At 43.1% G+C, this 24,997-nt stretch overlaps 1 protein-coding gene across 2 annotated transcripts in view; it reads left to right on the top strand.

Moving 5' to 3' along the window:
• The window catches only part of RAB2A (RAB2A, member RAS oncogene family), a 90,675-nt gene that overhangs the window by 44,522 nt on the left and 21,156 nt on the right, over positions 1-24,997 (top strand). For both annotated transcript variants that reach the window (XM_030553150.1, XM_030553151.1), the window contains 3 exons: positions 5,337-5,419; positions 10,110-10,202; positions 15,397-15,508. In XM_030553150.1, coding sequence (XP_030409010.1) covers positions 5,337-5,419; positions 10,110-10,202; positions 15,397-15,508 — 288 coding nt within the window. The remainder of the gene's footprint in view (positions 1-5,336; positions 5,420-10,109; positions 10,203-15,396; positions 15,509-24,997) is intronic.

Below are 24,997 nucleotides of genomic sequence, written 5' to 3' on the forward strand. Positions count from 1 at the left end.
AGTATGGGGTACAACAGCAACAGTATTGCCTACAGCATTGCTTTGTGCAACCTTTTCCCTCTGAAGCAACTTGACTACTCTAGAGAGAGAGAGATCCCACAAGAGGAAGCAGTCGGGCTTGGACTTTGGACATCTACATGTCTTCCCTAGGCACACGCCAAGCATCCATTTTAACTCTTTTTTTGTCCGGAGCAATGGTCTAGTCATCACCCTGTCCCCTGTATTTTTCCCTGCTCCCTGTCCCTTTGGGGCAGCCTGGCCTGCTTTTACAGTACTTGGGGCTGATTACCTCAAACAGGTGTGACCTAGACATTGGCAGATTGTGCTATGTAATCCAGTTCCTCTCCACACCCCTTTCCTGACCCCTCTCATGAGACACTGCTCATCAAGCAGGTCAGCTCTCTGTTGAAGTTGGGTGCGGTGGAGGAATTTCCCCAAAAACACTGGGGCCATGGCTTTTACTCTGGGTACCTCCTGAAACTGAAATCCAGGGCTGGATGAGACCCCTTTTCAACCATTCTGGCCTCAACAAATTCATCAAGTACATGAGATTCCACATGGTCACTATCGGCTATCCTCCCACACTGTCTCAGCATGACTGGTTCACGACTCTCAGCCTTCAGGATGCTTATTTTCATGTGATTCTACTGAGTCACTGGAAGTTCTTGCATTTTGCAATAGGCGAACGACACTTTCAGTATATGATTTGCTGTTCGGCCACATCTTTCTGATTGGTTGCTGAAGAATGGCTCCAAAGAGAAGGGTCTCGCCCATGTCAGCACCACATTGTGTAGCTCAACTGTCCAACTCGTTTTAAACTCCACAAAGTCAACCTTGGCTCCCACTCAAAAACTTGAATTCAGTGGGGCCTTGTTATAGTCCATGAGATTGAGGGCATTCCTACTGACCAGCCGCTTCCAGGCAATTAACAGCTCTGCCTCAGTCTACAGTCTCAGCCATCAACAACAATCTGTGTGTGTCTGAAGCTGTTGTCCAAGCAGACATGTGGCACACAGATGGTCCAGTTTGCCAGGTTGTGCCTTTGCCCTCTTCAGATGTGGTTGAGGACGGTTTACCGCCCTCCCCAGCATTTTCTGGACAGGTTGGTTCACCTTCCTCCACTAGTCCTGGATTCCTTGCATTAGTGGGAGTCCCTACATAATGTTGCCAAGGAGTCCCTTTCACTCAGCTCTCTCCAACCAAGTCATTGATTACCAACGCTTCCCTTCTGGGTTTGGGGGAGATGGGGCACATCTGGACTCATTGAGAGTGCAGGGCCCGTGTTCAGAACAGGAAGCCAAAATCCATATCAACATGTTGGAACCTTGGGCCATCCACAGTGCATGTTGTGCCTTCTGGGACTTCATCATACACTCAGTGGTTCACATACTCACAATGCAATGTATCATGTGAACAAGCAAGGGATAACATTCCATGTTACTGTTTCTGGAGGCAGTCAACCTGTGTCAATGTTTTGCATCAAAGATGACATCATTCCGGTAGCAATCCATTTGCCAGGGATGTGAAATCATCTTGTAGACCCTCTCAGCCACAAGTGGTCCTTAAAGTGTTCTCTGTGTCGTCTTTGCAACATGGAGCATCCCTGTCATCAAGCTGTTTGTGACGAGGGAAAACAGTGTCACCTGTTCTGCTCCCGGAGGGGCCTCAGTCCAGGCTCCCTCTCCAACAGCTTCCACTGCAGCTGGAAGTAAGCTCTCTTGTCTGCCTTTCCACCTATTCTGCTCATTCCACAGGTCATCCTCAAGCTCAAGGTGGATCAGGCCAAAGGTCATTCTCATTGCTCAAGCTTGGCCGAGACAGTACTGGTTCTTAGACCTCCTTCCTCTATCAGTTCAGCATCCCGTACTGCTTCCTCTCCATCCCAACCACCTCACTCAGGACCATGACTGCACCCTCCATCCTGCAATCAGCTCCCTGCACCTTTATGGCATGTATGCTACATGGCTGAATGAAGAGGAGGAGCAGTGCTTGGTGGCTGTCTGAGAAGTCCTCCTCAACAGTAGGAAGTGCTTCACTAGGACAGCCTACTTAGCGAAGTGGAAGAAGTTCTTGGTGTGGTTCTTGACCTGTGGGATCCGACTGACAGGGCTCCCATCCGGGACATCTTGGAATACCTGCTATATCTTCGGAAATCAGGCCTTGTGCTCAGTTCATTGAGCACATTTGACAACGATATCTGCGTTCCACCCTCTGACTCAGGGGAAGTCAGTTTTTTCCAGTGCCATGCTGACAAGATTTCTGAAGGGGCTTCTCTCCTCACATCCACCAGTCTAAGAACCAGTTCCCTTGTGGGACATAAACGCAGTCCGGGCAGGTCTGATAGGCCCTTCATTCAGTCCCTTCTGTCTCAGAAAACTGTGTTCCTGATTGCCATCACTTTGGAAAGAAGAGTGTGAGAGTTGCAAGCCCTAATGGCTGAGCTGCCTTATACTCAGTTCCCCAAGGACAAGATAATGTTACCACACCCAAAATTTTTATCCAAGGCAGTCTCTCAGTTGCATCTGAATCAAGCAATGTATTTATCTGTGTTTTTCCCTGAGATGCACTCTTCCCCAGAAGAACAACGCCTTCATACTCTGGATGTCAGATGATATCTAGCCTTTTACCTAGACAGGGCCAAACCATTTTTGTGTTTCTCCTTGTTTGTTTGTGTCAGATGCAAATCACATGAAGAGGCAAGCAATCTCTGCACAGATCACCTCTAGATGGATACCATCCTATATCAAGGCTGGATATGAGATCGCTGAGGAGGCGTAACCAAGGCTCACATGGGCTCACTCCACAAGAGCACAAGCGACATGGATAGCGTTCCTCAGTGACATTTTCATACTGGACACTTGGTGAGCAGCCACGTGGTCATCCATGCATATGTTATGGGACCATTATGCTATTTCTGCATCTTCCAGGGTGATGCAGGCATAGGAATTGCAGGACTGCCCTTCTAATTGCAGTAAACTCCAAACCCCTCTGGATTGAGGTACTGCTTGCAATTCACCTAATTGGAATACATGCCTGCATCTATTCAAAGAAAAAGAATGTTGTGTTGGAGTCTCCTCTCAGGGTTTTGGTGTGAAGGAACTGAGGGGGGATCAGAGTGGCACCACCTCATATAGCCAGAGGAGGGGCTACAGTCGTGTGGCGCAAGCACCACTGCTCAAAGGGTACTGCTAGGCAAAAGTCTCTGACTTGGTGCACTGGAATACACGTCTGTATCACATCTCGAAGAATCACAGTTACAGTAAGTAACCCATTTTTTACTAGTGTTTTACTTTGTGTGAGTTTGAGAACTAGTCAGTCACTAGGAAAAATATATTTGTAGAGTTCATGGAGCTTCTGGGTTTAGAATTTAGGACAGAGTTATAAAATCTTATTGGCATCCTGTCTGTGGTGCATATAAACTTTTAACAGCAAACTGAGAGTAGCACTTTTTAACTTTGTAAAGATGTATGTGTGGGCATAGCACCTGAAGAGTGGCTAGAGTCCTGTTTGTTACAATTGTTCAAGAAAGCATTTTAAAAAATATAATTTTTAAAGTGTGTGTTTGTGTTGCCCGCAGTGTAGTTAGGGCATAAGCTTTCAGAAACAGTTTAAGTTACTGGTTAGCCTGGGAGGTCATAATGTTAGTTGAGGAAACCCATATACATCACAGCAAAACTCTGCTAACAAAGTATTCTTAACAATGTGTGTGTGTTTTGATCTTATTTTTTAATATTATGGATTCTTTTGTAGAGTAGATACGGCCTATGTCACTCTTGCTAGTGAACTCTTCTCCCTGATTCAAGAGGGCCTTTCTTGGAAGATAAGCTTATTCAGTGGGAGTAAGTTCCCTACATACCCAGTATGTATATCTGGCAGAAGCCTCTCTTTTGATAAAATAACAGATTAAGGATACATGGTTTTTCTTTTTCAAAAATCATTCTTAATTTCAGCTGAGTAATAATATTTTACTACCTGTAGGGCTTTGTCCACATAAATGTTACTATGTCCTAATCCTACTCAGTGGCATTTTCTGACATCACTAGAAGACATACTGTATGTGGCTTAGAATTGGAGGTGAACATTTCACATCTCAGCATTCATAACATGGTTGTCAGATGCTGGTGAGCCTTTCTCTTGGGAAATGGGGGAAGGATGCTCAGGGTTTGCTGCTGTGCATTTCTGCATTTTCCAGGAGCTGAATCTTGATTAGGCCTACTCTTCTGTCCACTGAACCTGTTTAACTTTCTGTATATTGTTTTCTTACTGTACAGTTGACTAAATACATTTGTCATTAGTTCCCTTGCCCTGAAGAATTTAATACTGTTATATATGCAGAAATGGATCTTTCCAAATAGAAATAGTACAGGTGAATCTTCTCCAAAAGCTGCATGATGACACTTAAGAGGTTAGGGACATTTTGGACTGCACAGAGGGGTAAAAGCAAACTGAAGAATCTTACACTATGACTATAAATATGAATCAGTGGGCCACGTCCCTTGTGCTGAGAGACCTTTGTAACAGAAATTCTTATCTACAAAAAAAGAAACTGCCTAATTTATGCAGGATCTCTGGTGTTTGATTCACCAGTGAGTATGAAGATGACTCTTACATCCTGTTTCCTTTTGACAAGCATTATATATCAAATAGAAAGGAAACTGATTAAGTGTAGAGCAGAATGATATGAAATTAAATTCTGAACCATTTTCTGTTTTTCATAATAAAATGATTACTGAAAGAATTCCATCTGAAGACTGTTGAAAGCTGGCTACAGTTTATGATATAACGGATAAAATCTGCATCCTTGGCCTTCCAACAACCTTTACACCAGCAGATGGTGGGCGTAAAGATGTCATTCATCATTTATTTACAATGGGCTTTATTTATTCTAGTGTCAACAGCTGCCCCAGGGAGCGAGTTATTGAATTCAAATGTGAAGCTCTGGGTTATTTGCTTCCTTTCAAATTTGTCTTCAGAGCTTAGTTGCTAGGAGTCCATTCTGTGTTCTAATAATGATTCATGTATTGTGAAGCCATTCAGTAAATTGGGTTGTCAGGGATTGCCAAAAAAGGTTTAGAGATCTTGTTCCTGATCTTTCCTTCTCTTTTTTTTTAATTTTTTTTTATTTTATTAATGACATTCTGCTGTAGTCATCTTCTTATATGTGACTTTTCTTTCCAGAACTAGTGAAGTTTTGTTCTCCAAGTTCTCCTCCCCCTAAAAAAAACCAAAACAACAAACAAACCAAAAAAACCCCTCAATGTAATTTAATAAGTTGGTAGCTTTTGTCACAGATGGTAATTTAATAAATGAAATAACTATACTTTGTTTTCCTACAGGCAGGGCAAGAGTCCTTCCGCTCCATCACAAGGTCATACTACAGAGGGGCAGCAGGGGCTTTACTAGTATATGACATTACAAGGTGAGAAACTTAATGAAGGACATCAGAAATATTTTAGAATGTACAATTAGATTTTTTTTTGTCTGTAAAAATGTTATAAATATGTTTAGGTGTGAGTGAGTAAAATAAACTGAAATACAAGCCATGCGAAAACTGTAGTAAATGGTGTATTAACATCATCTGGTCTAAATCTTCAAAAGTTAAGAAATGCCAAGTGAAGATTGAACCTTACCTCTGTACCATATGGTCTTTAATTTCATGATTTACTTTTTTTCCTCAATTACAATACATACGCACCTGAGATCCTCGGTGGGCTTGTACTTGGGTGGCTAACCTTTGTTGCCACCCGTGTTGTCACAACTTTACTCCTATTTTTAGTGAGCTAGCACAATCAAAACTAGCTCAGGTATACCTGCATGTGTTGTAATTATGTCTCCTATGCAGTATAGCTATACGATAACTCCTCACTTAAAGTCATCCCAGTTAATGTTGTTACATTGCTGATCAGTTAGGGAACATGCTTGTTTAAAGTTGTGCAATGCTCCCTTCTAAGGTCGTTTGGCAGCTGCCTGCCTTGTCCATTCCTTGCAGGAAGAGCAGCCCGTTGCAGCTAGCTGGTGGGGGCTTCTAACCAGGGTGGACCAGCAGCTCCCCTATCAATCAGCTCCTCACTCCCCTAAGTTCCTTGTGCTGCAGCCGCCCAGCAGGCTATCTCTGGCAGTTCAGCTGTCCCTCCCCCCACTGCCGTGTGCCGCTCCTGCCCTCCGCCTTGGAGCTGCTCCCAGAGACTCCTTGCTGTGCAAGGAGGGAACGGGGGGGCTAATGTCAGGGTGTCCCCCTCCCCCCTGCTCCTGCACCCCACTTACCCCTTCTCCATGTAGGGCAGGGAGGGGACACAGATGGAGAGAGACAGAGAGTGCCTGGGGCAGCAGCTGCTGTCTTAACTTCCTGATCCACTTAAAAAGACAATGCATTTAAGAGTGGGTCAGCTTACTTAAAGGGGCAGTGTGCATCTCTCTCTCACACAAAAGGTGTGTGTCTGTCTCTGTCTGCTATGCTGTCTCCCCTCCCTCGTGTTCATGCTGCCTTGTGTGAGAGGCTACATTAACAACAACGTGTTAACCTTTCAGGGCTCAGCCGAGTGCTAGTTCATCATTTAGCAGCAAGACATTCCCTGGGAAATATCCCTCCCTTTTCCACCCTCTAACTTCACCACTTCAGCCAAGCTTCACAATCATCATAGCTGTGAACAGTATTAAATTGTTTGTTTTTTAAAAATATACTGTGTGTATATCTATATAATATATAGTTTTTTGTCTGGTGGAAAAAAATTTCTGTGGAACCTAACCCCCCCACCCCCCATTTACATTAATTCTTATGGGAAAATTGGATTCACTTAACATCGTTTCGCTTAAAGTCGCATTCTTTTCAGGAACATAACTACAGTGTTAAGCAAGGTGTTACTGTATCCTTAGAAGGCCTGCAGGATGTATAATCAAATTTCCAGTTATGGAATTTACATATGGTATTTACTCATTTATTGTAAACCGATGGAGCTTCCAAGTTAAGGAGAGTAAAGTGCTCATCAGTAGCTTTCTTTTGCCCGTTTTTTTTTTTAAACCCAGAAAACTAGAAAATTAGGACTGTCAATCACAGTTAACACAAGTGATTAACTCAAAACCAATTAACTAGATTAAAAAAAGTGATTAATCAGTTTTAATCACACTGTTAATAGAATACCAATTTAAGTTTTATGATAAACATTTTTGGATGTTTTACTGCATTTTCAAATATATTGATTTTGATTACAACACAGAATACAAAGTGTACAGTGCTTACTTTATATTTTTTCTTACAAATATTTGCATTGTAAAAAAGATAAAATAAATAGTATATTTAATTCACCTCATACAAGTGCTGTAGTGCAATCTCTTTATTGTGAAAGGGCAACTTTCAAATGTAGAATTATTTTTTTACATAACTGCACTCAAAACAACATAAAACTTTAGAGCCTACAAGACCACTCAGTCCTCATCCTTGTTCAGCCAATTAAGACAAACAAGTCTGTTTATATTTATGGAAGATAATGCTGCCCACTTCTTATTTACAAGGTCACCTGCAAGTGAGAACAGGCATTCACATGGCATTGTTGTAGCTGGCATTGCAAGTTATTTACATACTAGATATGCTAAACATTCGTATGCTCCTTCATGCTTCCACTTGTAGTTGCTAAAGTTTTATATTGTTTTGTTTGTGAGTGCAGTTGTAGAATTATTATTTTATATACTTGTAAGCTGCACTTTAACTATAGAGATTGCACTATAATACTTGTATGAGGTGAACTGAAAAATACTATTTATTTTGTTTATCTTTTTACAGTGCAAATATTTAATTAAAAATAATATAAAGTGAGCACTGTACACTTGTATTCTGTGTTGTAATTGATATCAGTATATTTGAAAATGTAGAAAAATATCCAAAAATATTTAATAAATTGTAACTGTTCTGTTGTTTAACGGTATGATTAAAGCTTCAATTAATTGTGATTCCTTTTTTTAATAATATGACAGCCCTATAGGAAATTCCGTACAAGATCTTTTAAAAGTTGTTACAGCTGCATGGGTAAGCACTAAGAAAATATCAGAGTTTGTGCTGAAAGCAGAATGCTGCTCTCTGTATGTGTCCATTATAAAGTCAGCCTATACACCTCCCAGTTGCATTTTAGATATACCCTAAGACACATCACTGGCTTCTGAACTGCTTACTGCCTGAAAACTGTGTAGGTGGACATGAGGTTCTGAATTCAGGATTAAAGCATTAGTGCAGGAGTCGGCAACCTTTCAGAAGTGGTGTGCTGAGTCTTCATTTATTCACTCTCATTTAAGGTTTCGCGTTCCAGTAATACATTGTAACGTTTTTAGAAGGTCTCTTTCTATAGGTCTATAATATATAACTAAATTATTGTTGTTGTATGTAAAGTAAATAAGGTTTTTAAAATGTTTAAGAAACTTTTATTTAAAATTAAAATGCAGAGCCCCCCAGACCGGTGGCCAGGACCCGGGCAGTGTGAGTGCTACTGAAAATCAGCTCATGTTCTGCCTTCGGCACATGTGCCATAGGTTGCCTACCCCTGCATTAGTGTTTTCAAAGTGTGCAGCAGACCTCCCTTTGCACCTTACAACCTTTGCAGAATCCTTGCTGCGGTTCATGCATGTTTTCATTACACTTCTTCACTACATATCTAACTTATTCACAGTTGAAAAGCGCAGTATGTAATTTTTTTCAAGGGTCATAACTATTGAGTTGAAACAAATTTCATCACAACGAGTAGCAGCTTTTTCAGTAAGGGCTGTTTCCATGCTAAGTTTCATCTTTTGCAGCCTCAGTTGTACATCTGTTCAAAAAGAGTTGTAAGAGTTTTTTTTGTGATTTTTGCTTATAATGGAACAAGCATCTTCGTGCAAAAACTGTTTTTGTGGGGGCAGGTTGTACAAGGAGAGTGAAGACTATATATTTTTTTTCATTTTTCTTAAAAGAAACTTTTTTACTTAATCTTCCTAAAATACGTATTCTTTTAGGCAGAGACTGAACCTGGAAATCTTGACTGTAGCAGTTGCTATTGTATTCACTGCATTCGTGTGTTGTGGTGTTTTTTGTTTTTAAAGTTGGAATTATTTAGGTCGTTTAGAAGAATTCTTTACAATGTGTGGAACCTTTTATTGATTACTCTTAATGAAAGTTGTGGTCATGAAATCTACAGTTATATTGCTGAAAGCATCCTGTGTGAACTTGCTGATTTTTAGGTGAAGACAGCCACCATTTTGTTCTTGCTTCCCTGTTTACTATAACTTGTCTGCCTGTTCCTTTCCCCCAGGGGGAATTCTAGCTGTTTTCAGCAGACGTGTTTCAGAGCTCAGTGAGTTCACTGTTTGAGTCATGAGGTGGAGCTTTGGAGGCAGCAGTCTTCTAACTGGCACCCTGAACCTTGCATGCTGACACTCTCTGCCAATAATGAAACAACAAAAACCTTTGATCGTTGAACTTGAGGTGTCTTTGAACTTGATGAGCTTTCCTTTCCATCATCCACCTCCTTTATCCATCCCTTTACGCCTGGCTCCCTTAAGCTAATAACATTCTTGCTATGAGAAAGAAGGAAAGATGCGTTTAAAACCTCCCATGCTCCTTATTGCTGAGAAAAGGGAAAGGTAGGTATGGCGAATAGTGGATCTTGCAGCAGAATGAGCAGCAGCCTGTGGCATAGCTCAAACTGGAAATCTTCATTAAAACTACATAAATGAATAACAAAATTAATACATGTATATTAGTTCAACAAATCTTCATTTTCTGCATTCTTTTCAATGCATTTCATGCTAATATAAAAGTGTTTTTGTTTTTTTTTTGTCGTGTCCCTCCCCTTCGAATGCCAGGGTGTACTTGCCACAGAATATGAGTGAAATCTTGGCTCCATTGAAGTCAGTGTAAGCTTTGCCATTGACTTCATCGGGGCCAGGATTTCACCCTTTATGTCTTGTGTCTCAGAGTATATTGAACTTTGATTATGCTTACAGTATATTGGCTTGTGTGTGAAATTAATGTAAGAAATCTTGTCATTGAAATAAATTACTAAAGAAAAATCTATGGGTGATAGCATTTGGACAAATACTTTTTTCTTGAAGCATCACTATTAATTTTTGTTCTTGTTCAAACTCAGGAGAGACACTTTTAATCACTTGACAACCTGGTTAGAAGATGCTCGCCAGCATTCCAATTCCAACATGGTCATTATGCTTATTGGAAATAAAAGGTAAAAATAATCCTTTATGAAATAGAAGCTAACGAGTTTTCAGGTAATAAAGCTTTATGACCTGCTTGTTTAGGTAATAGTTCTCCTCTGATATTTGTGATTCTTTGTAATCAATGTGCTAATTTTAGATAATTTTTAAACTTTAATGAAAATAAAGATTTTTCAGTGCACAAAAAAAAGCACTTTTCTAAATAATCTGGATGTAATAACCTTATTCGTGGATGAGCTGTATGCACTCCTGCTCTGTCTAGATCATTCAGAAGTAAGTTTAATTTAAAAAGACAAAGTCCAGTAATTTTGTTTAGGTTTAGTTTTTGATGCTATTAATTAACTGAGCTTATTTGCATTTCTTTCTAATTCTACTTGAAATGTAAATTTTTGCATCTGTATGCCAGAGTGGTTACAGTTTTTCCTTAAATTTGACAAAAATCTGTGTCTTTTCCTGAAAGAATGGTGAGGAGGGGAAGAAAAATCATTTTTATATATAAAACTCGAAACTCATACTATGCGGTTCACTTCATAAGCACATTTATGCTGCAAAAATTAAAAAGACACACTCACTGTCCAAAATGGAAATTGTGTTCAGTAAGTGAAACTAAAGTAGATCTGGTTACACTTTTAAACAACATGTAGGTTTCTATAAGCTAGTTGGAAAAAAAATGTTTGCAACAAACTGATACACTAACTGATTATCTAGACCTGTTTTTCTTGTGTCTGGCATTAAATGAAAATGCAAGTAAGTAGGATAAAAAGTATATCGCAACACCTAGCCTATTAATTTTCAGTCAAAGCAATCCAAATGTGCTAAAAATGCTCTCTTGATTCTGAAATGGTTGAAAAGGAACGTAGATCTTCAGAAAAATGATAATTATTAAATCAGCACACTTCTTGAGTTTTCTACCATTTTGATTCAGCAAACTGTGACAGCATATTAGCAAAGAGATTTTTTGGTAAAAATCTGGAACTTCAATTTCAAATACTAAAGGAGACGATAGACGTTCAGGATTTATGTGATGTGTCAGCTATGTTACAGCTGCCTTTTCCTGGTCTAAGATCAACCCATCTCTATGCCTGAGAAATTCTACAAAGGTGTCAGTTGTAATGGTAATTTTTGTAATGTGGATACGTGTCCACTCAATTGAACTGACTACCAGCTCGTTTCACAATCTGGCTCATTCATCTAATATTTTTCCATGAAATCTTATTTCCATGTAAAATTAACTTTTAACATGCTCTGAAGTCAAGAAATTTGCCTAAAAATTTTATATTGCATATAATCTGGAAAAAGGACTGTACGGCTAACTGACAGTTTTCCATTAGCCAGTGAAATGGATTGAATAGTCAAACTGGCAAACGTGAACTTTTCTGAATTAAATGTACAAGCTACACCTATTTTACTTAAATGAGTGGTCACATATTCTTCTGGTCATATGAGCTAAAATATGGCAGTGGGGGAATTAGCATATTGTGTGGCAAATTAGATCTGCGTTATGTGTATGTGAGAGATAAATACCACATCAGTTTGCATAATATAACTTCTCTTTGTCCAGCCATGTTAGAAGAAAGACAAGCGATGATAAATGTGGCAGGCTGCAATTTCATTCACTTAAAATACCCAGGAGTACCTGGCAATAAATTGTACAGTGCAGGTCATCACGTTCTTAATAATTTACACGTAATCCCCAACCTTGTCCAAGCCATCCCGTTGCTGGGACTGTGCTTCCATCACCTCATATAAGATGAAATGGAGGCTATAAAAGATCAGCACCCTGCTGTTCAAATCATTAGGAGCCCCCAAACCCCCTTTCTCAGGTCCCGTAAGGGATGCTTTCCGTCAGATCCTTTTTTCCAGTCCATTTTGTCCGATAACCATATCCCTTGCATACCAAAGACCACTAGACATCTGCCATGAGTTTTATGTACCGTGTTGCAATATTGTACCATAAATCCCCTGCTCTACCTCACTGAGTCCCAGACTTGCTGGTGGGAAAGGCAAAGGAAAACGTCCTGTCCGAGCCAGTCTGGCAGTGAGGAAAAAATTCATTTGCAACCTCCAAAGAAATGGATGACTATTGTAATACCCACAGTGGGTCATGAGAAAAACACCTGATCCTTTTTCATAGTTGTGGATGGGTGCTACAAACTCAATCCTGGTAAAAAGTGCTTTTCTGGAGCTGCCTATGGTATAAATAACCCCCATATACACTCATCTCGTCAGCAGGAAAATCAATGACCCAACACTGACTTGGCCTCAGATGCTTCCTGCCCATCATGTAAACTTTCCGCCTCCTTCCCACCCATTGTAGGAGGATCCCTTAAAGGGGCAGCATCCCTTTTCCACCGACCAGCAAGATAAAGACCTCTTGCATGAAGGCTACGATGAGCACGTTTTCCCAAGCTGCTAGGGGACTTATCTGTTTGTGTTTCTCCTGCTAAAATATACTGCATATTTTGAATGTATTCTTTTCCAGTTAATTGCTAATATGTTTACTAACACATAATTGGGAGTGTGATGATCCATTAGTTTGTGTGCCACAATCATTAATATCACACTTAAAACTCCTATTGCTTAAACATAATCTGTTAATGTACAGATATCTCATAACTTTGTTACTTTACAATGTGGTGAGATTTTTTTTAAATGCCTTTAGAAAGCTACAGTCCTAAAGCAAAAGGAGCAATAATCTTCAAGAAACAACCTTTCTAATTTTTCTTTAGATTTCACTAGGCTTTAAAGGAAAAAATACACCCAGCTGAAACTTATATACTACAACAGTGGTTTTATTTCTTTAATTCTGGTAATCGGGAAGATTACTTAAATTATAAAGTATCCCTAACACTATAATCCAAGATATTGCTTAAACTGATGTTTCATTGTAAACATTTGATAAAGTATATGCAAATAATATAGACAGAACAAGACTGTACAGTGCAAACTGCATTGTTACATCTGCACAGTAACAAAGCACCAAAACAATACAGGTCCTATCACTTAATCCTTTCAAAAGAAGAAATAATGGCAAACCTTTACAGCTGTACTAGTCTGACAAGACCAAATACTTTAAATCACTGGAATGAGTAGGTAGGGATAGGGTTGCAACCTGGGGTATCAGAAGATACAGATAAGACTTCACTTCCAAAAAAAAGTTGAGAAATAGTGGGTTTGGACTGGATTCACCCGTCGGCTTACTCCAGTTTTAAACTGATGCAACTGCATTGAAATTAATGGAGGAGTTGTACTAGTTTAAAACTGGCATAATGCTGCTGTGGGTTAATCTTATATTATAGTGGCTGAGACTTAATACCCAGCATTTCTTTTCTTTACTCCTTTCTCCTCCCCATTCCTCAAGTTTTAGGAAATATTCCTTTACTTTAGTCTTTCAAAAAAGGGAATAAGTAGAATTTTGGGGAGTAACTCTGACATCGCCTTAGGAAGATTAAGTTGGAAACAAAGAAGCCTTAACTCATTGAGTTAAGAAGATAAAGTACAGGAGAATTTTCAGTCTTTATAATTTTTATAATGATGCACACATGCGCACACATGGGTGCATGTGAGTGGGTATGTAATATCAAGGCAGCAACCTTTTCTATCAGATATTTGCATGAATATTTGAAATTGTTACTTACATTTAGAGCTTTGTTCTGCATATGTGTTTTAACATATTAATTGTAAGGACATTTTAAAATATCCTACAAATTCTAAACCACTTTTGAAACTTGCAGATCTCAACTGACTGTCAGACACTGCATGTACATATTAGCCCAAGCCTCAAAGTCATTATCAGGGCAGGTATCCCAGGACTTCCAGAACAAACACTGTGCTAACTTGCCACAAACTTTGAGTCAAATGTTTAATATGATGAAATTGTTTGTTTTTTCATAAGTCATATTCATTACACAGCATCTCTTAGTATCTTTATAAATGCAGCTATAGTCAGAGTGCATGTACTTAGCCAAAGAATACAATCAAAATTGTTATATTAACACAAGACAGTCAAAATACCAGATACGTATCTTGTGATGCAAAATATAAGTGCAGTGGGCGAGTTTAAAAAGTAAACATGAAAATAAAATATTATATAGATACTTCACTCTTGTATACATTGTGTTCATCAAAATTGTCATTATAAAGTCAATCTAGCACTAATATTATCCGTGGCTGACCACTACAAGATTTTATCTTTTTAAATGGGTGTTCAGTTTACAGTTAGCTATTTTACTTGGAACACTGTTTGCAAACATATTTTACATGAACAGTTTAGGTACAACTTTTAAAAAGTGTAATCCCTCCTGTCCAAAATGAAGGTAAGCAGAATAGACAGGAAGTAAATATATCACTCTGCACACTAACAAAATCAGAATTCTTAAGAATGAAATAGCCATAGCTATTAAAATTACCTTATGTAACTCACATGTGATGTCATTTTTTTAGTTGTCCAATCCAAGTACGCTATTTCCTAACCTACAATAATAAATTTTCACTTAGACTTCTTCAGAAGTAGAAAATGAGTAGTTTTCTGTATCAATCACTCAATTTCACTTGTCTGTTGTAAAGGAGTCTTTGAGTATGCCACTTCAAGACCAAAAATTAGGTTTGTTAGAAACAAGGTTTAATGCAACATAGAATCATTTAGAAATGTTTCTCTTTATGATTTGTAATACATTTTTTGTCTGAATATAAGATTTCTTTTGTTGCATTTGCAATCCCTACATGCCAATGTTGTGTTGTTGCATGTGAACTTCAGAAAATGAAGCTGTCTGGTCCCTTTTTATTTCACAAAAAGTTTATTTGTATAAGTTTATTTTTACCAGTTTAAATTTCTGGAGGGTGGATCAATTGATGATGCTACATTTGAGAGGGGAGATACTTGCCTCTAACAATAGTTCTCTGAAGTTAGTGTCTATGCATGCATGCTCCCCTATATTTTCCTTCTGGAAGCTGGTTCATTATAAATTTTATGCTATGTCTGGTAAAAAATAACTTATTACTTCAAACAGATGTGGTATGACTATTCCTTATGGTACCACTGTGGCATATTTGACTTGAGGTAAAGATTTCTAACTAATAGATGTGAATAGCTCCCTTGATGAGAAGCACATGAAAGCCATGTGAGGTACGTCTCTAAAGAAACTGCTTTTGGAGTCTTCTTACATGTCCAGGTAAGTAACTCTGTCTCTTGTTTGATCATCTTAGTGATTTAGAATCTAGAAGAGAAGTGAAAAAAGAAGAAGGTGAAGCATTTGCACGAGAGCATGGACTTATTTTTATGGAGACATCTGCCAAAACTGCTTCTAATGTTGAGGAGGTAACCGCACTTAACAATTGTTCTTGATAAGGTTTTAATTAAACAGTTGGTTTTAAGCTTTTAATCTTTTAACATACTTTCCTGCTGCTTTATACTGAGTTTTTTTAATCTCATTTTACTCTCCCTTTTAGAAATATAACTTGAACCCTATTCCTCATTTTTCTATTTTGTTTTTTTAAAATATTCTGAGACGATGTTCAGTAAAATGCAGTTAACACATCAGACGAGTAAATTGGTGAGGTTGCAGTGTTTAATTGGTGAGGTTGCAGTGTTTAACTTCCCTGCTATACTACCTTTCTACAAGAATTTTCAGATATTTATTGTTTAAGAAAGCTAAGATGTACGTTTACAGCATTTCAAATATAGTGTCAAAATACTGAGTGTTGTAATACTGTGCCTCTTCCTCGAGTTTTTGTTAGCAAAAATCATGGGTCACCCGATGAAATTAATAGGCAGAAGGTTTAATACAAAGAGAGGAAGTACTTTTTCCACACAACTCTCAGCTAATCTTTGGAACTCATTGCCATGGGATGTAGTGATGGCCAAGAGTATAATTGGGTTAAAAAAAGAACTGGATAAGTTGATGGAGGATAGATCCATCAATGGCTAGTAGCCAAGATGGTCAGGAATGACCCTAAACCTCTGATTAGAATCTAGGAGTGGAAGCTAGGAATGGATCACTCTCTACTTGTCCTGATCCGTATGCTCCCCCGAAGTTCTGATATAGGCCATTGTTGGAGACAGGATACTGGGACCGTGCTCAGACTCTTCTGTTCTAGTATGTATTTCTGACTGTTTAGTCTGATTTTGGTACTTTTCATATTGTGTTCTTAGCTGTCTGATATCAAAAGGAAAAACAAGGTAAAACTTCTTTCCGTGGAAGGAAACTGGAAATAGAACCCACAGCCGCCTTACTCCCAGTTGAGGCGTAGGGCTTTCATGTCCTGCAATCAGAAGTAGTACAGTCCTGTCTAGGAAAGTTGAATACAAACTTCCTAAATTATGTAAGATATAAATTCTCTCTGCCTGCTGAAGGGATCCATACCTTGTATGAGTCAAGCTCACATCTAGAGCCACTAAACAGGATCCTATTTATATTTTCCCGGATTGGTCAATGTTTCCTTTGGTCTAAGGCACATGTGTTCACCAAAATAAACTTTTTCACAATGGTGCAAATTCAATGCCTTTGAAATGTCAGGTGAATTTGGTTTCACAATGGCAAAATTTGAGGTGAAAGTGTGAGGGTGAATGTTAAATCAGGTTTATAAGTGAAGACTTGCTTCAGCTTCAACTAACCCAGCATGTCTTCATAATATGCAGATATAGAGGATGTGCATCCCAAGGTAAACAAATCTTGTAATATATTTACCTTCTCAGTGGCAAGAATTTCTGAAAATGGGGAGGCACTAGAAGAATGTGAGGGAAGCAGTGTGACACTGATAATTCTTCTCCACCCCCACATAATCCCTCAAAAGAACTTTGGGGTAGTGAGTCTGATGATAATTATACAGGAAATCTGATTTCAGTTGCTAGTAACATAATGGAAGAAATATTGAGATCAATAAGCCTCTAGGGAATAATGGTGCCATGAACAATAAACAGAATGCATTCATAAAATAGACATTTTAAAAACAGAATTTGGCTATTAATGGTCCCCAGTGAATTTAGTAGCGCTGTCGATTAATCGCAGTTAACTCACACGATTAACTCAAAAAAAAAATTGTGATTAATTGCAGTTTTAATTGCACTGTTAAATAATAGAATACCAGTTGAAATTTATTAAAGTTTTTGGATGTTTTTCTACATTTTGACATATATTGTATTCTGTGTTGTAACTGAAATCAGTGTGTGTTTTTTATTACACATATTGATAAACAAAACAAACCGTACTTTTCAATTCACCTCATACAAGTACTATAGTGCAATCTTTGTCGTGAAACTGCAATTTACAAATGTAGGATTTTTTTTGGTTAAATAACTGCACTCGAAAATAAAACAGTGTAAAACTTCAGCGCCTACAAGTCCACTCAGTCCTACTTCTTGTTCAGCCAATCGCTAAGACCAACAAGTTTGTTTACATTTACAGGAGATAATGCTGCTCTTTTCTTATTTACAATGTCACTAAGAAAGTGAGAACAGACATTTGCATGGCACTTTTGTGGCCAGCATTGCAAGGTATTTATGTGCCCGATATGCTAAACATTTGTATGCCCCTTCATGCTTCAGCCACCATTCCAGAGGACATGCTTTCATGCTGATGACGCTTGTTTAAGAAGTGTTAATTAAATTAACTGTACATCTTGTATTCTGCGTGGTAATTGAAATCAATATATTTGAAAATGTAGAAAACATCCAAAAATATTTAAATAAATGCTATTCTATTGTCTGTCAGTGCGATTAATCACAATTAATGGTTTTAATCACTTGACACCCCTAGAATTTAGTAAATGGTTTTAAAAATCGTACCAGAAATATTTTCATTGTGACTTGGATATGAGCAAGAATACATAGAGTGAAAACTATCTAAAGGGTAAATTATTATAGTTGTAAGCTGTAATGTATCAAATTGAGAGGAGGAATCTAGCTAGGCATCAGGGTTGGGCCCAATCTTTATTAATGGACTCAATCAATGGGAGAGGAACTGCACAAGAAACTCAGTGAGCTCCCAATTATCCTTATGTGGGTCAAAAATAGAGAGAGAGAGGTGCCAAGGAGTGAGCACACCCTTCCCTCATTCTGTTCCCTTACCACAACCACATTTGGTAGATTAGGGTTCCTTCCATTTATAGATACTCTAGAAGAGTGAGTATCTCCATCTGTCTATCGTAATGTTGCACCTCACTATAGCATCTTAATGCCTTCCACATAAAATAGATTGTCAATAGCAAAGTCTCTAGAGGACTTTGTGGACTCCTTTGCAGATGTCCTTCGGAGTTCTGAAATTTCTGTCTGGGTCAGGATGTCTGCCTTCAAGGGTCAGGAGGATGAACAGGGTTATAATTAGGGCTATCGATTAATCACAGTAACTCACGTAATTAACTAAAAAAAATGGAATTAAAAAGATTAATCGTAACTAACTACAGTTTTAATCGCACTGTTAAACAATAGAATACCATTTGAAACGTATTAAATATTTTAAATGTTTTTTCTACATTTTCAAATATATTGATTTCAGTTACAACACAGAATACAAAGTGTACAGCACTCACTTTATCATTTTTACAGTGCAGATATTTCTAATAAAAATAATAGAAACAAAAGAAATAGTATTTTTCAATTCACCTCATACAAGTACCATAGTGTACTCTCTTTATTGTGAAAGTGCAACTTACAAATGTTTGTTTTTTTGTTTTTTGTTACGTAACTGCACTCAAACAGAACAATATAAATCTTTAGAGTCTACAAGTCCACTCGGTCCTACTTCTTGTTCAGCCAATCACTAAGACAAACAAGTTTCTTTACATTTATGAGAGACAATGCTGCTGGCTTCTTATTTACAATGTCACCTGAAAGTAAGAACAGGCGTTCACATGGCACTGTTGTAGCTGACACTGAAAGCTATTTACGTGCCAGATATGCTAAACATTAGTGTGCCCCTTTATGCTTCTGCCACCATTCCAGAGGACATGCTTCCATGCTGATGATGCTCTTTAAGAAAAAATGTGTTAATTAAATTTGTGACTGAACTCCTTGGGGGAGAATAGTATATGTGCATTCTGCCATATATTTCATGACCTAGCACATGTTCATTTTAAGAACACTTTCACTGCAGATTTGACAAAACGCAAAGAAGGTACCAATGTGAAATTTCTGAACATAGCTACAGCATTCGACCCAGAGTTTAAGAATTTGAAGTGCCTTCCAAAATCTGAGAAGGATGAGGTGTGGAGCATGCTTTCTGAAGTCTTAAAAGAGCAACACTCCTGTGTGTAAACTACAGAACCCAAACCACCAAAAAAGAAAATCAGCCTTCTGCTGGTGGCATCTGACTCAGATGATGAAAGGGAACATGTATTGGTCTTCATTGATTTGGATCGTTATCAAGCAGAGCTCCTTATTAGCATGGATGCATGTCTCCTGGACTGGTGATTGAAGCATGAAGGGACATATGAATCTTTAATGCATCTGGCATGTAAATATTTTGTGATGCTGCCTATAACAGTGCCATGTGAACACCTGTTCTTCTTCGAGTGATTGCTCACATCCATTCCAGGTAGGTGTGCGCGCCGTGCGTGCACGTTCGTCGGAAACTTTTTTACCCTAGCAACTCCAGTGGGCCGGCAGGTCGCCCCCTAGAGTGGCGCCGCCATGGCGCTCTATATATACCCCTGCCGGCCCGCCCGCTCCTCAGTTCCTTCTTACCGCCGTGTCGGTCGTTGGAACTGTGGAGCGCGGCTTAGCTGTCCTCCACGTCCCTAGCTCTCCTAGTTCTCTATCGTTTATCTATCGTTCATCTCTAGTTCCATTATAGTTGTTAATTAGTTTGTTAAGTAGATAGTTTAGTTAAATAGTTGTTAAGTAGTTCTTTGCCGGGGGCTTAGCCCTTCCCGGCACCCGGCGCCAGGCTCATGCCTGTTTCGCCGGGCTTCAAGCAGTGTGCGGCCTGCAAGAAGCCCATGCCTACCAGCGATCCCCACGAAGCGTGCCTGAAGTGCCTCGGAGAATCGCACAGATCCGACAAGTGCCGCATCTGTAAGGCTTTTAAGCCGAGGACAAAGAAGGAGAGGGATCAGAGGCTCCGAACTCTCCTAATGGAGGCGGCACTTGACCCGTCGGCTTCGCAGGCCGTGGTATCGGCACCGGCACCGGATCGCTCCGGCACCGAGAAGACTCCTCGGCACCGACCCTCTCCGGCACTGGAATCAGAGCCAAGGCCGTCGAAGTCTGATACTCCGGCCAGGCAGACCCGGCTTGAGCGCCCGGCCTCGACATCGGCCGCGGCGCCGCCGGCACCGTCAGCACCGTTGACTCCGGGCCCGGCGGGTCCGTTGAGTCCGGTGCCGCCGAGCTCCCCCATGAGATCTGGGGTTGAGGTAGTGGTCCCATCCACACCGGAGACCTTCGCCTCGGCTCGGGACCTTATTGCCCTGACTGAGCCCACTCGGCTGCCACCCCCGGTACCTCCGGTGCGGGTTGTGTCCAGAGGCAAGCCCATGATGTCGGCGCCGCCCAGAGACAGTCGTTCGCCATCCAGGTCCCGACGTCTTGGGCGCTCCAGATCCCGACGCTGCTCGCAGTCCTGGCACCGCTCCCCTCAGCGGTACCGGTCGCACTCGCGGCAACGGTCGGCATCGAGGCGGTCGCGGTCAGGCTCCAGTCGGCGACACCGGCACCGCGACTCCAGGAGCAGGTCCCGACGCTACTCGCCGCACCGGTCGACCTCCCGGCACCGAGCTGGTGGCAGGTCCCGGTCTCGGTCGACCTCCCGGCGCCGAGCTGGTGGTAGGTCCCGGTCGACCTCCCGGCACCGAGCTGGTGGCAGGTCCCGGTACTGAAGCGGCGCCCGGTACCGATCAGGATCCCGGCACCGTGACAGATCCCGGTCCCGATTCCGGTCCCGGCACCGATATGACTCCCGGCACCGGTCCCCGGCACCGAGACGATCCTCCGTGCCGACCCGCGCAGACCCTTACCATCCGGGGTCGGCCCCACCGTGGCCCTCGAGACAGCCGTCCGTATCCTCCCAGACGGACAGCGGGTATGCGCTGGGCACCGACCGGCAGGCGGCGCTGTTCGGTGATCCGCCGCTGCAAGACCAAGGCCCACAACAGTGGGGATTCTGGACACCCTGGGCATACCATCAGGCCCAGGGCCCCCAGCAGCTCCCTGCTAGACCGGCGACTGCGGAGCGTAGGGCCCCTGAAGCCTCCTTGTCTCGCCCCCCTCCCTCCCCGGAAGGGGAGGAAGGGTCCAAACAGCAGGACTCCGCTGCGGCTCCGGAGGCAGAGGCGAGGGCTGAGGAAGACCCTCAGTTAGACACTCTCGTGCCTGGGGTCTCATCATCCTCCTCCCCGGATGAGGCGGTGGCGGGTACCTCCTCCAACAGTCCCCTCCCGCTGGATCTCAGGGCGCACCAGGACCTCCTCAGGCGATTGGCTCAAAATCTGAGTCTGCAGGCAGAGGAGGTCTCGGAGATAGAGGATCCGATTGTCACCATCCTCTCTTCTGATGCTCCCACCAGGGTCGCCCTGCCCTTCATACGGACCATCCAGGCCAACGCCAATACTATCTGGCAGTCCCCGGCCTCCATCCCTCCGACAGCGAAAGGAGTCGAGAGAAAGTACATGGCCCCTTCTAGGGGATACGAATATCTACATGTTCACCCGACTCCCGGTTCACTGGTGGTGCAATCGGTGAACGATAGGGAGCGTCACGGCCAGGAGGCTCCGGCCCCCAAATCCAGAGAAGCCAGGCGGATGGACCTCCTTGGCCGTAAGGTGTATTCGGCTGGGGCGCTGCAGCTCAGGGTCTCTAACCAACAGGCCCTGCTGAGCAGATACGCCTTTAACTCCTGGGTGGCAGTGGACAAATTTAAGGAGCTGCTGCCACAGGATGCTCGCCAAGAGTTTACGGCCATCTTGGACGAAGGCAAGAAGGTCGCACGCACGGCCTTACAAGCCTCCTTGGACGCTGCGGACTCGGCTGCCCGTACCCTCGCGTCAGGAGTTACGATGCATCGCATCTCCTGGCTGCAGGTTTCCGGCCTTCCGCCAGAGCTCCAGCACACTATACAGGACCTTCCTTTCGAAGGCCAGGGCCTGTTTTCCGATAAGACAGACCCCAGACTCAAGAGTCTAAAAGACAACCGGGTCATTATGCGGTCCCTCGGGATGCACACCCCCGTGACGCAGCGTAGACCCTTTAGGTCGCAACAACAGCAACAACGTAGGCCGTTTTCCCAGTTCCGCCAGCGGCAGGACCTTTACAGGCGCCGCGGCAGGAACGGCAGGCGCAGGCAGTCTGGGAACCAAGGGGGGCAGAACCAAGGCTCCTCAAAACCCCCGCCTGGTCCTAAGCCTTCATTTTGAAGGTGCGCCCGAGGGCGCGGTAACAGTTTCCCCTATGGATCCTTCCCCCCCCATTTTCCAACCGCCTTTCGTTTTTCCTCCCGGCGTGGTCCCAAATAACATCGGACCGCTGGGTCTTAAGCATGGTGCAGACGGGATACCGCCTGCAGTTTGTTTCATTTCCTCCTTCCCGCCCTCCTTCCTCGTCCCTCTTCAGGGACCCCTCTCACGAGCAATTCCTTCGGCAGGAGGTGCAGACGCTCCTCAGCAAAGGAGCTATAGAGGCGGTTCCGGAAAACGAGAAAGGCAAGGGGTTTTATTCCCGCTACTTTCTGATCCCCAAGGCCAAGGGGGGCCTCAGGCCTATCCTCGACCTGCGAGAACTCAACAAATACCTCGTGAAGTTGAAGTTCCGCATGGTATCCCTGGGGACCATTATTCCATCCCTGGATCCGGGAGACTGGTACGCCGCCCTCGACATGCAGGACGCGTATTTCCACATTGCCATTTGGCCGCGCCACAGACGCTTTCTCCGCTTCGTTGTGGGGGCTCTTCATTATCAATTTGCAGTCCTCCCATTCGGCCTGTCCACGGCCCCGAGGGTGTTTACAAAATGCATGGCAGTTGTCGTGGCGCATCTTCGGCGCAACCGTGTCCACGTGTTCCCTTATCTGGACGACTGGTTGATTCGGGGCACGTCGGAACAGCAGGTCAACAGCCATGTCCGCATGATCACCGCCATATTTGCAAGTCTGGGCCTCTTGATAAACACAGACAAGTCCACTCTGAGGCCCACGCAGAAGGTGGAATTTATCGGGGCCGTCCTGGATGCCACTGTGGGCAGGGCCTCGCTGCCTCTGCAACGGTTCCAGACCATGGCGGCGATCGTTCAACGTTTGCGGTCAGCCCCATTGACGTCAGTGAGGACATGTCTAACCCTGTTAGGCCACATGGCGGCGTGCACTTTTGTGACCGACTACGCTCGGCTCCACATGAGGCCTCTCCAGCTGTGGCTTATCAGTCATTACAGGCCGGCAAGGCAACCTTTAGACATGTTAGTCACAATCCCCCAGAAGGTCTTAGATTCTCTCGGCTGGTGGTTAGACCAGTCCGTATTATGTGCGGGTCTTCCCTTTCACCCCTCTCAGCCCTCGGTATCCCTGACAACGGATGCCTCAGATCTAGGCTGGGGGGCCCACCTAGGGACCCTGCGGACACAGGGCCTGTGGTCCCAGGAGGAGGTGGGGCTCCACATCAACATGCGGGAGTTGAGAGCGGTCCGCCTTGCTTGTCAAGCGTTTTGTCATCAGCTTCAGGGTCGTTGTGTCGCCGTGTTCACGGACAACACGACGACCATGTACTATATCAACAAGCAGGGAGGCACCAGGACCTCCTCCCTGTGCCACGAGGCGATACGACTCTGGGACTTTTGCGTAGCCCACTCCATTCACCTCAGGGCTTCCTTCCTCCCTGGAGTACGGAACACTCTGGCAGATCGATTGAGCAGATCCTTCCTGTCACACGAGTGGTCCCTTCGCCCGGACGTCGCTCTCTCCATTTTCCGGAGGTGGGGTTATCCCCGGGTGGACCTCTTCGCGTCCAAAGGGAACAGGAAGTGCCAAGCGTTCTGCTCCTTTCAGGGCAGGGAGCCGGGGTCGATAGCGGATGCCTTCCTCATCCAGTGGTCAACCCACCTGTACTATGCATTTCCCCCGTTCCCTCTGGTCCACAAGGTCCTCCTGAAGGTGCGCAGGGACAGGGCTCTCGTGATCATGGTGGCCCCGGCATGGCCCAGGCAGCACTGGTACACCATGCTGCTGGACTTGGCCATAGCCGACCCAGTTCCCCTGCCCCTTCATCCGGACCTGATTACCCAGGACCACGGGACCCTCTGTCACCCAGACCTGCAGTCGCTGCACCTAGCGGCGTGGCTCCTGCGTGGCTGACTGGTTCCGAGCTGCGCTGCTCCACGCCTGTGAGAGAGGTGCTCTTGAGCAGCAGGAAACCGTCCACAAGAGCCACATATTCGGCGAAATGGAAGCGCTTCTCCTGTTGGTGCGTAGAGAGAAATCTCCGCCCTATGGAAGTTTCGGTAACCGAAATCTTAGACTACGTTTGGTCCCTCAAAGGGCAAGGTCTGGCCTTATCGTCGTTGCGAGTCCACCTAGCAGCTATCTCCACCTTTCACCCGGGTGCGGACGGTCGCTCCGTTTTTTCTCACCCGACGGTGTCGAGATTCCTTAAAGGGCTGGAACGTTTATTCCCTAACGTCCGTCCCCCTGCTCCAACCTGGGATCTTAACCTGGTGTTGTCCCGGCTCATGGGGCCCCCCTTTGAGCCGTTAGCTACTTGCTCCCTGCTCTACCTCTCTTGGAAAACTGCCTTTCTAGTGGCTATCACCTCAGCTAGACGGGTGTCGGAGCTCCGAGCTCTTGTGGTAGACCCCCCATATACGGTCTTCCACAAGGACAAGGTGCAGCTG

The sequence above is a fragment of the Gopherus evgoodei genome, chromosome 2, assembly GCF_007399415.2.
Source record: "Gopherus evgoodei ecotype Sinaloan lineage chromosome 2, rGopEvg1_v1.p, whole genome shotgun sequence".
In the NCBI taxonomy this organism is placed as follows: Eukaryota; Metazoa; Chordata; order Testudines; family Testudinidae; genus Gopherus; species Gopherus evgoodei.